General features: G+C 57.0%; 1 protein-coding gene across 1 annotated transcript in view; it reads right to left on the reverse strand.

Annotated features, from left to right (window-relative positions):
* Window positions 1-332: 332 nt before the first annotated feature.
* PEBP4 (phosphatidylethanolamine binding protein 4) overlaps window positions 333-14,553 on the reverse strand; it is a 257,677-nt gene continuing 243,456 nt past the window's right edge. The window contains exons 6-8 of the mRNA XM_061200697.1: window positions 12,516-12,561; window positions 10,195-10,308; window positions 333-598 (exon numbers count right to left, since the gene is read on the reverse strand). Coding sequence (XP_061056680.1) covers window positions 447-598; window positions 10,195-10,308; window positions 12,516-12,561 — 312 coding nt within the window. The 3' untranslated portion in view covers window positions 333-446. The remainder of the gene's footprint in view (window positions 599-10,194; window positions 10,309-12,515; window positions 12,562-14,553) is intronic.

Raw genomic sequence — 14,553 nt, forward strand, 5'->3', positions numbered from 1 at the left:
AGCTGGAAAGGACCACGGTGATAAACCAACCACCCCCTGCCTCTTCTTCCTCCCTCAATTTCACAACTGAGGAAGCAGAATTTTAGAGAGGATAAGTGACTTGCTCAAGGTCACACGGTGCCTCAGTGATCGTTCAGGGCTAGAGATTCCCCCCCCCCCCGCCCCGTGTGTCCATCCTTCCCACCCCACTTCCCCCCTCCACCACCACTTGCATATACAGGAATGCCCCAGGCCCCAGTGCTGTAAATCAATTGGTTTCCTCCTCTTGGTTTTAGAAGGAGGACAGGTTTGGAAACAGAACATCCAACCATTAAGCGCTGGATGATTTTTTTTTTTTTATTCAGAAGAAAAAGGGTTCCATACCCGGAGTGGGTTCCATACACAGACCATGGGTGGTAAGCACTATGCACACACCTGCAACGTGAAGCCTGAGGTCTGGCGGGCAGCTATCTCGGTTCAGGTTTGTCCTCGGGCTCACTGCTTCCTCCCGGAGCCTGGTGATTTAACGTGTCCTGGTAATTTTGGGTCATGAACTGGGTGCTGGCTTCAGGTTCGCCCAGGTGGAAGCGGCTCAGAAATCTGTCCATTTTCCAAGAGCCTGGAAGGACAAACAGACCACAGGGAAGTAGTGAGAGAGAACCGTGGACTTCGGAGCTGGAAGGGGCCTGAGAGGGAGGCCAGCTCTGGAGAGCGGAGAGAGCAGGAGGCGGCCGTGGCCATTGGTCTGAGGGCAGCAGATGCCTGGGGGTGCCCTCTGGCTCCTGGCTGCAGGGGCAGCCTCTGGATGTTAGCAGCGTCTGGGAAGGACGCTTTCTGGAGGACAACGGGGATGGCCTTTGGTCGGTTTCTCCAGGCCTTTATTTGGCAGAACTCTGCCTTCTCACTCGTACGCAGAAAGGAAATGCCCAGTCAGGTTGGCTGCCCACTTTCTCCACCCACCCCTCTTTTCCTGCAGGCTCTCCTGACTGAGGCCTGAATGCTTCTTTTCTTCATACCTGGTCAGCCCAGTTGCCGGGGCTGAGCTCGGCAGAAGTGTCTATGCCGTTCTTCCAATCTCCTCCCCAGAAGCCCGGCCACCTCCCCCGGAGTCCCAGGAGACCTTGTGCGACAGGGTTCCTTCCCTGGCTGTGGCAGAGGTGAGAGGCAGGGCATATGGCCAGGCTGCTTCTCCCTGCCCTGAGGACCTGGATCCCGGAGGGGAGTGGAGTGTGGGCGAGACGTTCCCGGCCTGGACCCTGGGGAAGTCCAGTGGGTGCCCAGGTCAGAGGGGGCCTCCTCAGGGGGAGAGAACACAGGGGCATAGGGGGAGGTGCATCTTCTGGGACAAGTGTGAACAGGCCTAGCAGCAGGGCAGGGAGAGCGAGGGCCCAGGCATGGGGGAGAGGCTGAGGGAGGTGGTCAGAGGCATATTTCCATGCTCTTGGTTCCCAAACCCTGGGCCTCAGGCACCCTCGGTGGATGGTTGCCAGATAAAATACAGGTTGCCCAGTTCAACTTGAATTTCAGAGGAGCAACGAATACTGTTAGTGTAAGTATGTCCCACATATTGCCTGGGCCATACTTATACTAGCAAATTGAATTGGGCATCCTGTATTTATTTATTTATTTATTTATTTACCACCATCACTGCCCGCCCCCCAGTTTTTTTCCCCTAAAATCTAGCAGCCTTCCCTGGCTGGAGGGAGTACTAGGGCTAGAGCCTGCCTGGAGCAGAGCTAGACAGTGGCTGATATAGCCTGAACCAATGGAGAACAGTAATCTCTAACACACGGAGAGCAGGAGGTGAGGGGCCGGCAGCCTAGATTCCTCCCTGAGCTGCCCTTTTACCCAACTGTGGTCCTTGGTCTGCACCCACCTCCATTTTTAGCAATGAAGAAGGCAGGTCCCCTCTACCTGCCACCCCCCCGCCATGCCCCCAGCTGTTTGCATTTCAAAGATGGTCTCAAGGAGAGGACAATTTTTAAACCAAAGAAACAAAACAATGATAATAATAATAATAATAGCAATAACACTGATATAGTGCTTCCCATGTGCCAGGCACAGTTCTAGGAACTCTACACATATTCATTTAATCCTCACGAGGGGAGACTATTTTTATTCCTAGTGCACAGATGGGATGGTGGTGCTGAGGGTGCCTGAGGCCCAGGGTTTGGGAAACAGGACCAGGTTCTGGTGAGGAAGCTTCTGAGGGGCACGGATGGGGGAGAGGACCTCTACGGGTTCCCTCAAGTCTTATCTGGCTGTAATTGTGAATGTGATTGTGCATTCAAATTGGGCCTTTGAGGGCCTAGAAAATAGATGCTTCGGGAGTTCTCTTGGGAGAAGGGCTGCATGGGATGGGCTGCTGCTGGGCTGTAGGACCCAATGCTGGGGGTTTTCCACTAGGATGAGAGGGAGGGAGGGAGAAAGGAGGGAGCAGATACTCGCCTGGCTATGGCTTTTGCACCCAGGGCACCCAGCGGGCTGGAAAAGAATTGTAGTAACATGACCCTGGGAAAGTGTGTGTGTGTGTATGTGTGTGCACACGTGTGTGTTCATGCTTGTATATGTGCGTGTGTGTGTGCCTGCACACCAGGGAAAAGGTCATGGGTGAACTGGTGCATGGCGGGCACGGGGACAAGGGAGCCTTCCCCACGGAGCAGGGCAGGAAGGAACCGGGTGGCCGGGAGGGAATTGAAACTCATCACGAGATCAGAGCAAGTTGACGGAAAGAAATCCCCTGCACCCAGGGAGACCTTGCTCCCCTCTCCCAGCAGTCTGCTCTCTTGATTGAGCTAGGAGTGCCCTGGGGGCCTTGCAGCTCCTTCCGGGTCCCATTTCCGACAACGCTGGGGTCCTTGGGCTTCTTGGGCAGCTCCGCAAACCCGCCCCATCGCTCAGGAGAGGGGGGCCCAGTGCCGCCTGGCTGCTAGCCTCTGCGGCCTCCTCCCCTGGCTTGGCTGTGACTCCTTACACCTCCGTTTCCTGCCACAGAGGGCAAGAGGAACTGACCCTGTGCAAGTTCTAGAAGGAAGAGGGGTGAGTCAGGCCCTCAGGGCTGTGTGGGGAGAGATGAGGAGTTTGGAGGCTGTGGCTTCTGCGGTCACCGCTTTCTGTGGAAAGCCCCATCCTGTATGGCACTGCTCGGTTCCCTGGGCTGCAGGGGGGCTGCTGCCATGCAGGAAGAGGGCGGCACTGCTGCCTGTGCTCGGGCCACTCCCCTTGGACCCTGGACCCACCCTGGATGGGCTCTTCCTGGGATGAGGGCAGGGGTGGTGAGTCCACTTCAAAGGTCTCTGTGGCAGGAGGCCTCCGGCCACAGGGAGAAAGGAGCAGGGTGTCTCCTGAGCCAGTGGCTGGAACACAGAGGCCTGGGCTCCTCAGGGTGGGGTTGCCGCATATGATGTGCAAGTGGGTCCCTGCACAACCCTAGGGGATGCTGCTTCCATCCAGCTAAACCATACGCAGAGGCCATTTGCTCACTTACTGGTCGGGACTGATGTGGAAGATGTTAGAGGTTAGAGATGTTCCAGACCTGGGCCCGGAGGCGGGGAGCAGGGAAGGTTAGGTCACCTCGTCTAAAGCCGTGGGGAGGGGGTGTTCTGAGCCTGATCTCTACGAGACACTGGGAGGGGGTGAATGACCCCTGTCATCCACAACTGGGAGAGGGGCTTCATAGAGACTCATCCTCTGAGTTTGAGTCCTGGGGACTGCAAGGCTGGAATGTTCGGGAATGGCCCTGGGGCATCTCCTGACAGTTCATCTCTTCACCCCCAGCCTCCCAAGTCTGTGGGGCTGGCTTACCACTGCTTGGGAGTGGCTCAGCACATGGGCTGGACCACCCCCATCGGGCCTATCGGGGTTAAGAGGCAGCCAAGAGACTGAGAAAGGGATGCTACACCCAGTCTAGCAACCCCCAGCCACCCCAGGATCTGGGAGAACTGGGTAGACAGCACCTGGGCTAGAATTCAGAAGCTCTGAGCTGGAGGGAAATCTCAGACCCTGGGATCCAGGCCCCCCAACACTGACAGCTGCTTCCGGGGTCTGCCAGGCGTGGGGGAGGGTGGCTTTATCCAGGCGCCACTCCTGCCCTCTACGAGTTTATAATATAGGACGATTAACAACGGACTAATAACAAGCTAGGCCTTCGCAGGGTGGCCTCAGCCAGCAGCACAGGGTGCAGCCCTGGCAGACGAGGTCCTATCCCAGCAGTGGTCCTGGAGTCTCTCCAGCAGGCCTGCTCTTAAGACTTCCAACAGCACAGGACAGCGTTCCCTTGTGTCCTTGCTCCCATCTGACTTGTCATCTGGTCCTCAGTGGGCCCTCAAGTGTCCCCCTCTCGCTGGGAGGGAGGCCCCCATTTCGGTGGGCTGGGAACAAGGGGTGGGGTTCTAAGGCTTCAGATGGGCCCCCTCAGCCTCTGCTGGGACTCACGGTGCCTGGCACCTGGCTTGGAGCCGCCCTGTCACCCCAGGCCGGGAACTGCGTCTAACCAAGGCAGCCACGCTCTTCCCTGGCCTCTCCCTGCCCTCCCCCTGCCCTCCCCCTGTGCAGGGACACAAGTGCTTCCTGGCAGGGGACAGTGGCCCTGAAGAAAAGATAAAAATTGAACACCAGCCTAATAAGCGTCCCACTGAGCGCTCGGCTCAGGTCTGTAATTTGTCTGGCTCTTCGTGGGGCTGGCTGCGGTGATGGGAGTGCTGATGCCTTTCTGCTGAGATTAATGATGTCCTGGCGGTGGTGGGCGGGAGGCCCGAGCCTTTTATTTTTTGTGCCATTAAATGACATCCAGAGACTTCCACTCAGGAGCGGAAAAGCCCTCGTTCCATCACATCCAATTACTTCTGGAGAATATTTGCTGAGGGGCTGATCCCGCTGGCTTGAGAGGCTTGGGGCCGAGGGGACCACTTTGACTTTGGCGGGAGTGAGAGGGGGGGGATGCCAGGGGGATTTTCCGAGGTGGAGAGGGGTTACCCCCGGCTCCTCTGGAGAGGGGAACCCAGGAGAGCTGGAGAGCGGAAGTGCAATTCCTAACTATCCAGTAAGTGGATCACCCAGGCCTCCTCCCTCCGCCCTGTGGCTTGGGGCAGGGGTGGGGAAGGGAGCGAGAAGAGTGGAGACTCGAAACAATCCATTTAGCCCCCAGTTATCAATTCCAGCATTTGGTGGTGGTGACGGCTGGCTGGAGTTGCGGGTGAAATTTGGGGATTATCTGTGGTTTCCCGATGATCTGTTCAATACAGCTTTGGGCAGTTGATGTTGGGCTCGACTGGGGCATGTTCTGGAAGAGGGCTGCCTGGGGCCTGTGGAGATGGCAGGCGGTTCCTAGCCAGGGCGCCTGTCTGAGAGTTGCCCAGGATGGCCCCATCTGGGCCGCTGCCAGGCCCACAGTCCTACCCGCTCTGCCAGGTGGGTGGGGCGCTTCGGAGTCAGAAGAGAGCTGCCTGACACAAGCCCACACAGTGACTCAGGGGCTGGGCCCCGGGGCTCCTGGGGCCTGGCCAGGTGAACCACCATGGGAGGTCATGGGGGGCGGGAGAGGGGCTGTTTGGCAGTGGGCTGTGTGTGTTTGTGTCTGTGTGTGTTGTGTGTGTTTGGGTTGGGCTGGTCTCCAGGCAGGGCCCCCTTCCCTGCTGCTTGGCCTGCACTGTGTCTCCCCTCACTGCCACCAGGCCTGGTGGATTTCCTCCCAGCCTCAGTCCCTCCGCATGATGCCTCCTATTGTTGACGCTGCTTGGAGCTCGGCTGCCTTCATGCCCTCGGCCCGTGCTTTCAAACATTTCCCCACGGCGCCCCTTATCTCAATCACCCACAGTGCCCCGCAGGCCTTTAGATGCCACAAGCAGGACTTCAACCCCGCTGTGTGGCAAGTCTCCGCCTGTCCCTCCTCTCTGACCCCTGTGGGTGGGTGGCTCGCCCAGAAGCTGTTCAGTTCAGCTGCCTGTGGTGCTGGGTAGCGGATTCTGGCTGCCTGGTCCAGAGCCCAGGGACCCTCCTCTGCCCGCCCCCCCCATCCCATTCTGCAAGGAGCAGTCCCTCTGCAGGTCCCCGAGGCCAGCCTGGTGAGGCGAGACCGAGCCTGGCGTGGCCTGTTAGCTCCCCTGGCTCTGTGGCACGGTTCCGGGCTCACTCACGGCCTCGGAAAGGCTTGTGGATTGAGCTGTGGCACGGAGCGGATTCCCCTGGCTCGCCCTTGAGCAGTGCGACGCCGGCTCGTGACCCCCCTGGGCGAGGCGGCTGAGACGTAGCATGGCACAGACCACAGCTCCCGGGACCTGTGGTCCCCATGCGGCGCTGGGCCACAGCCCTCCTCCAGGGGACGGGTGTGTGGGTGCATCGCCGAGGACACCCAAGGCAGCGGCATGGCTTTGCTCCCTCTTGGTCCCCACACCAGGGCCCAGAAGTCTGGTGATCGGGGTTGGGGGAGAGGGAATGTGGGTGAACGGCTGCAAAGAGCCTTGCCCTGGAAAGTAGAAGGAAGTGAACTTGCTATTAACTGCAGACCCTTGGTCGGCCAAGCCACTCACTGTTCTGGGCTCCGGTCTCCTCCTTTGCCCGGGGGGAAGGTGGCTGCTGTGCTGCCCACCCCACACGGTCGGGCAAGGGGCAGGTCCAGGAGGGGCAGGGCAGGTTGGCGGAGAGGCTGGGTGTGCGTGGCCCCGCTGGCTTGGTGTTGGGACAGGGAGGGTGTGGACACCGAAATCGTCATTTGCGGGCACGGTGCTCACAGAAGCGGCTGCCTATGCAGGTGTTAAAGGAACTTGAACGTGAGGTGTGTTTGTGAATGTAGGGTGTGAGAATGTGCAGATCCGTGTGTGTGTGTGTGAATGGGCGTACGTGGGTATATCCCCTATACAAACACACTCATTGATTCAAAGTCCACAATGGGGGACCTCCCTGGCGGTCCAGTGGTTAAGGCTTCACCTTCTAGTGCAGGGGGTGCGGGTTCGATCCCTGGTCGGGGAGCTAAGATCCCACATGCCTGGGGGACAAAAAACCAGAAAACAAAACAGAAGCAATATTGTAACAAATTCAATAAAGACTTTAAAAATGGTCCACATCAAAAAAATCTTTAAAAAAAAAAAAAAGCCCATAGTGGGCTGAGCCCAGAAACAGGTGGCAAAAAAGGGAACGTAAGACCAGAGGTGAGCTCGGGGACTTCCCTGGTGGTCCAGTGGTAAAGAATCCGCCTTCCAGTGCAGGGGACGCGGGTTCGATCCCTGGTCAGGGAGTCCGTGTGCCACAACTAGAGAGAAGCCCTCGCGCCGCAACGAAGAGCCTGCGCGCCGCAATGAAAGATTCCGCGTGCCACAACTAAGACTCGACACAGCCAAAAATAAATACATAAATAAATAAATACTAAAAAAAACCAAAAGACAAGACAGAGGTGAGCTCTTCCCTTAAGGAATCTCTCTAGTCTCATGGTGGAAGTGGGACCCAGGCAAGAGAAAAATGTAAAGAAATACAGAAGAGAGAAAAGCATACAACAGGGTGTTTTGTGAGCCTGTGAGAGGAGCAGGAGAGGGCAGGTGCTTCAGAGACCGCCAAGGCCTTTGGAATTCCGCTATTGCGCATAGGCCGCTTCTGCTGTTACAGTCGCCCCTTGGGTTCATCCACACCACACGTCTCTAGGCCTCTGGGGGCCTCCTGTCCTCTCGCTCTGGTCCATCCTGCCTACCACTCCAGCGCCGTCATCTCTAAAGAGTGGCTTTTGCATGTTACTTCTCCCATGGGCAATCTCCAGCAGCTCTCCAGGGCACCCACCAAAGTCACACCTGTGCCGAGCTTCTGAGATCCTCCACAGCCTTCTCCCACTTTCTCCTTTCATAACCATCACAGGGGGCCTCCTTCTCACTTTTTAAAACAATCTTTGCCTCTGCAGTTTCCCCAGCCCAGAGCTCCCTTTTTCCTTCACTCAAGGATTCAAATGTCTTCCTTCTCCAGGACATGGCCCACACCCGGCCTCCTCCAAGTAGCCTCAGGACCATATGGATTTGTAGATCATCTAGATCCAACCCCTCATTTTCTAGATGAGGAACCTGAGGCCCAGAGACATTAGCTGACTTGCTTAAAAGTCAAATCACTAGCTAGAGACTGGAAATCAACATTTCCTCACCTTGCAGTAAAATACCTTTCACTCTTCCTGGCTGAAGAGGGTGTGTCATCCTGGAGGGAAAGGGATCCTGGGAAGGGACAGGACTGTCCCTAAGTCCACATGATCTCCAGTTGTCCGTACAGCCAGAAACACACAATTAAGTGCTGAATTATACGCTGCTCTGCATCATTATTTAAGTGTTTCCAAAGGAGACTGTAAGCCCCTTGAAGGCAGAGAACTTTCCCTGTGCCCTGGATTGTGTTCTCTCCAAAGCCCTTAGTACGGGGCACATGGAAGGCGTCATGTGGTATGGCTGGAACCCCAGCCAGAGCTTTCATCTGCGAGAATAATTTTATCATCTCCATTTCTGGCAGCGAACGAAACAGCATGGAAGCCAAAGGGACTCTGCCCAGGGGCAAGTCCGGTTCCTAAGTTTTCATGTAGATGCAAGGGGGGTGGCCGTGGGAGTGCACGGCAAACCGTAGTTTGGGCGAAAATCCACAGGGACTAATAATGAGTTTCAGGCCCGATGGGTTTCCAGCTCCCCTGCCTGCTGCTGATATCATAGGAAAAGCACCCATGGCTCGGGAGGACGAACCATGGCAGGGGTGGAAAAGGCCTCTGGTGCACACACGCCTTTTCCTCCTCTGCCCCTTTCACTGCTCCTCCAAGCATCACCTAACTCTCCTTCCCCCCTCCATCCAGCCCTCGGTCCTGTAGAGGCGCCTTCAGGGGACTGTTGTGACCCTGACATTTAACGTGGTGCTCGGAGGTACTGCCCTAGTTTATGCGACTCCCACACGTGTGGCGAAGCATCGTGGGCTGAGGTGCTAGTTTCCAGCCCCCGGAGATCACAGTGCTTGGACTGCCAGAAGGGGCTTCATGATGAGACGGGGACCCAGGGAATTGGAGAAATTGATGTTCGCCTGGGCAAGATACGTTTTTCTTTCCGTTCTCTCTTTGTATCCAGACTTGAAAGGGTGTCTTTGGCAGAGACATTTAAACAGATTTACAGATTGGCAAGGTGCTGGGGGCACCTGGGGAAAGGTTCTCCAGTGGAAATGTTGCACCAACTCCGCTTCTAGGGCAGTCCAGAGCCTCCTGTGATTGGTGGCCCCTGCTCAGCACATCTGAAGGGCTCCATGCTCCCCTCCTATCCTCCGGGGCCTGGGGCAGTAGGCTTGTAACAGTACCTTCTCCGACTTCCCAGTGGGTGGAGGTTGGTTAGGGTCACTGGGTAAGAGGAAATGGCTGATGACACCCACCCACCCTCCTGTCAGCCTGGGGGATGTGCCCTGTGTGCTCCCAAGTTGGCATTTGTGCATTCCACATTCTCTTCCTTCCCTTATCTGGGGGGAGGGAGGCGGGGTGGGTCGTAGAGTGCATAGGGGTTACTATATTTCCCACTTTCCTGAAGAGAAACCTAAGGCTCAGAGAGGGGGCATGGCCCACACAGGGTCAGGTGAGTCACCTGTGGCATCGGCATTGCAGGAGCCAGGTGTCCTGGGCTCCCCAGCTCCCCAGCTCTGGTGGTAGAAGGACCAAGGCCAAGCAGACTGGGTTAGCCATTGGGAAGCTATGGGAAATGGGTCCTCTGGAGAGTGCCGGGAGGGCTGTTCAGAGAAGCCAGTGGAGGGGGCATGGCCAGGGAAGTCTTCGCCCCACCACTGAGATGGCACAGAGCAATTAACGACCAATGAAGACAGACCGGCAGGGTGGCATTCCATGGCCCTCTTGCCCAGATCAGACTCAACTATGGGGTACAATTACCTGCAGAAGTGGTGTGGGGTAGCTGCCTGCACATGCCATTTGAAACTACTGGGGGAGATGCTTCTCTCTTAGGCTCCAGTTACTCCCTTTGGGACCCTGCCTTATAGATCCACCCACCCCACTAAAGCCACCATCTAGGATGATGGAACTTGCTTCTAGGGGGAGAACATATCTGATGCCAACATCTCTTTGAAGACACTCATCCCGGTTTATTCTCAAGAAACACCACCCTTTGACTCCGCCTCCAAGGCTCATGGGTACGGTCAAGGTCCTGACTTCCCCATGAATGCACGAAGCATCCACTTCCACCCCAGAATTCATCCTGGCTTTGAAGGATGGGAAGGCCTTACCTCGAGTTTTGTTTTCTTTAGGAAGGAGAGAGATGGTCTTTCCTTCCTGAAGATAGACGAAGAACTGGTAGCGATGGAAGCCACTTTGTGCTGGTGGGGAAGGAGGCTGGTAGGCTGTGGGTAGAAAAACGAGAGAGGGTGGGCTCCACATCCCACAGTACCCAGGGGTTCCTGGCTATTCTGGGTAGGGGGAAAGAGAATCATTCTTGGTCCTTTTCATGGACCCCTCCTGGGGTCCCAGCTGGGGGCCCACCCACTGCAAACCATTAAGATTTATCTTTGGCAGGATCTCATCTTCAGCAGCTTCATTTAAGAAGCACATCATCTGGGGTGGCGGGAGGAAGAGGTGTGGGCTGGTTGAAGGTCTTGGGTGCTGGCCGGGCTCTTGGGCCTTTCTGGGCCAGAGGGTGTTGGCGTTGTCCTCTTTTTACTTTAGTCTGTCCTGATGGATGTCCTCCCTCAAGAGAAACTCATCTTCCTTTGCGAGTGTTTTTGGCAGGGGATTTTTATTTATTTTTTCAGCATTTCCTTATGAACTCAATCCCCAAAGAAGCCAATTTCTTGGCTGGATCCGGAGGATCTGGAAGTGGTTACGGGGGTGGGTGGGACTCGGTTCAAAGGTTTGATCGTGGAAGCTGTAGGATCTGGGTGCTCGGGGCACCGGGAGCCGACTCAGGCTCTTCCGGAGGAGAATGCGTATCTCCCTTCCTTTCGCTCTTTGTGCGGGAGGTACTCTTTTTCGGGGGGGAAGCGGGGTGCGGACATCTCTCATCCTTCCCCCAAGTCTATGCAGGGCCTTGGGGTTTTGCAGGCTGACTCTTGCGGGCCATTCCAGCTGGGCCTCCTTCCAAGAGTGTGGGCCTCTTCCTCCTCCCCTTTGCTCCCTTCATCTCCCTTTGCAAGGAGCCAAGCATCTTCCTGGGGGTGGGTGGGGATGAAGTGTTTGCAAGGAGGATGCTGGGGGGAGGGAGTATTGGTACACTGTGGCCGCCTCCCTCTCCTGATCGTTAGACAAGAGCCACTTGCTGCTCAAAGCTGTGGAAACGTTCCTCGTGGTGCACTTCTGGCCACTGGGGCCTCCGGAGTGCCCACAGCCAGGGGAATTCCTGACTATTCATTTCTCCCTGGGTTTTTGCATTGCAGAGCAGATGTATGTGTGTGTGTGTGTGTGTGTGTGTGTGTGTGCACGCCCACAGAATGAGAACAGCACAGGGTGTGCCAGGAGTCATGTGAATTTGTGTGAATTGGGGTCTACGCTGGGGTGGGGGCAGGTGTTGGCGGAGCCGATGGGCATGGGAGCTGAGGCTGTTTTGGAGGGTCTCTGTCAGCGCGTGTGTACATGCGGGTAAACTGATGCTTTTTTACAAACACTGCCAACCAGTGAGGGAACTCAGTGGTTCTATGCAACTGAGGATGTATCCTCGGGGGAGATAGAGACGCAACCCCGTCTTACTAGGGCTTTCCTGAAGAGGTCTCCCTCCAAATGTAGGGATGAGAGGCATGAGGAGAAAGGGAAGGGGGACACACTTGTTGAGCCATGTCTCAGGGCCAGGTCCTGGCTAAGTGCTTTCCCTGTGACATCTCCCTAATCTTCACCACAACTTGGTAAGGTGGGTGTCATGGCCGTTTTCTGGATGAGGAAACTGAGGCTCTGAGAGGTGAAGTCAGGCCGACGGTCAGTGGTGGAGCTGGGCTTTGAATCCAGGCCCATCTGGTGCCCGAGTCCGCGTTGCTTTACGGAACCATGATGCTCGGTTGGTTTTTCTTGCTCAACCCTTTGCCAGAGGCCAGCTCACCACCTGAGCATCCCCTTCAAGTTGAGTGGAGGGCATGCCCTTGCTGGCAGGATCCCAGAGGGAGGGGAGGTGGGGAGCTGATGGTGAGAATGGGGGTGGGAAGGGCATCAGAGAAAAGGGAGGTCCACGCAGCCACTCGCAGCCACACGGTGGGACTGGGGCAGGGGAACGAGAGATGGGGCAGAGGGAAGAGAGCTACTTGCCAATCCCATGGAGGGGGGGCGGTTCTGGTTCTGGGTTCTCTCCCAGCAGAGCCCTGCAGGTTACTGTGGGCTCCATCCCTTACTGGTTTTGTGACATGGGGCAGGTGGTTCTGTGCCTCAGTTTCCTTCTCTTTAAAATGGAGATATTGATGGCAGTGACCTTAAAAGGCAGTTGTGAAGATAGGATCAGAACGTCCAAGTAAACTCTTGGCTGAGCGCTTTGCACACTGTGAAGCGTCCACATAAAGTTGTATTGCTATGATTCTTGTGATCACCTTCATTGCCCTGGCTGGGGGAAGGGGCGCTGGAGGGTCTTACTCACGTGATAACTCCTGGCCCTGAATCTTCCCTTTCTTCATGTCAGCGCCCTGAAAATAAGAGACAGGCACAGACAAGGGTTACTCCTGGGGCAGCAGGAGGCCACGCCATCACACTTAGTCCAGGTGGGCTCTGCTGAGTTCTTTCTCTCGGAGGGAGTAGGATGGAAGAGGAAGAAGCTGGCTGGCTGTCCTGGGGGACGCTGCCAGAACGGGCCGTGGGGTTTGGAATGGTGCCTTGGGGGTCTGGGGAGAGAGGACAGGTGCAGACATTGCTGAGGGTGGCCTGGTGGCGAGGGATGGACTCCCTGATCTCTGGAGAGCCTGACAGGACCCTTCCAGAAGGGCTGCCCCACTCTCACCATCTGTGCCCCCAGGCTGGGCCCAGGATGCACCTCTGGGGCCTGTGGGGTCTGGTCAGATCTAGGGCGGGGCTGACCGTCCTCACTGCTTGCCCATCCTCTCGGGTTCTCTTTGGGGCCTTCAGAATACTCGGCCAACGGCTGCCTGAGCAGCCAGAAGGGCAAGGAAGGGCCGGAGGAGGCTGGACTGCCTGATTCTGAGGCAGCTACTTCCCCCAGCCTCGACCGGACTCAGCCCACCACCCTGGGCCAGTGGGAGAGCCTTAGTTTCCCTCTTTCTCTTCCTCCCCCTTCCCTCCCTTCTCCCCTCTGCTCAGTGTCTGTGGGATCATGAGGTGATCCCCGGGGGGCGGGTGCTAATTACTGTTTGTGCAGGACTGAGAGATGCTCAGATGAAAGGCACTGGAGCTGGGGCCCTGGTTTTGTGCCACAGCTCAGGGCCCCGGGGCCATGCCAGGGAGTCCTGCGGCCCCTAGGTGTGGGGTTTTATAGCCTTAATGATGGTGATTAGCGCGGCTCCTCAGTGATTCTGCCAACACCTAACTGTGCCCTGGCCACCTTTCCACTGAGCCCTTCTGGTGCAGCCAGTGCTCCTTCCCCTCGAGAGAGATGCTCAGGGTGGAGATGGGGGGCGATGGGGATGGGGGAGCATGAGATTTCTTCTCAGTTCTCTGTGGAGATTCTCAGAGTCACCTGGGTGACCCAAACCCTAGTGTGGTCGACTTTTTACCAAATGTAAGCCCCTCCCCCCGTTCCAGAGCCTCCCCCCCACCATTCTCCCCTTTAGGCTGCAGCCTGCCCTCTGGCTGTTCTCACTTCGGGCCTTTTTTGCCAGAACGTCCCTCTCCCCCAGGCTGCTCCATGTCCATCTAGGTTACCTTTGGTCGGAAGGAGGGGCAGGAGACTGCAGAAGGATGGACCCCCCCCAACTTTGAGCCCCCCTCCCTCTGTTTCCTTCACGCCGTTTGACATCCCTGCCCCTTCCCTCCCTGCTCAGGAGCATCCAGGAGCCCGTCAGACGCAGCAGAGCGTGCTCCCTCTGCCTGGCCTTCCCAGCACAGCCCCCTTCCCCTCAGTATCAGGCCGGGTTGTGGCCAGGGGGCACTGGGGCGCCAGGACGGGGCGGGGAGCACGGAGGCCCCTCCCCTGGATACCCTTCTCTCCCAGGAGAGGCGGGGAGGGCTCTAGGCCTCGCAGCCACTCTCCCCAAATAGGTCTCTGGCCACCCTAGCAAGACTGAGAGATGGGGGATGGGGGCTGAGGCCAGGGAAGCCCAGCCCAGCCCTGCCCGGCCTCCTCTGCGCTCCCAGCCTCCCCCTCATTCCTTTCCAAGTCATCCCAGCCAGTGGTTTGTTTAAACAAAACAATAGCAACCTAAGCTGGCTGTTTCTTTTCAATTCCCCACAGGCTTGGGTCCCACCCAGAGTGATAAACAGGCCTCTCTCCTGGTGTGAGCGCAGGGAGGGGGTGAGGGTGCGGATGGGCCCTGGGCCCGTAAGGTCAGAGCAGTGTGGAAAGTCTGATCGGAGCCTTGATCAGGGTGGGGAGGCTCTCCGTCCCCTCCCTTTCACTCTGGGGAGTCTTTTCTCCCCGACTGGGGCCAGCTTGGCAAAGACACACGCAAACCCTTGGATTGGTCAGTAGAGCTGGCGGCCCTGCCTGCCCGCCTTCCCCTGCCCGC

Source organism: Eubalaena glacialis, chromosome 9, assembly GCF_028564815.1.
Source record: "Eubalaena glacialis isolate mEubGla1 chromosome 9, mEubGla1.1.hap2.+ XY, whole genome shotgun sequence".
Lineage (NCBI taxonomy): Eukaryota > Metazoa > Chordata > Mammalia > Artiodactyla > Balaenidae > Eubalaena > Eubalaena glacialis.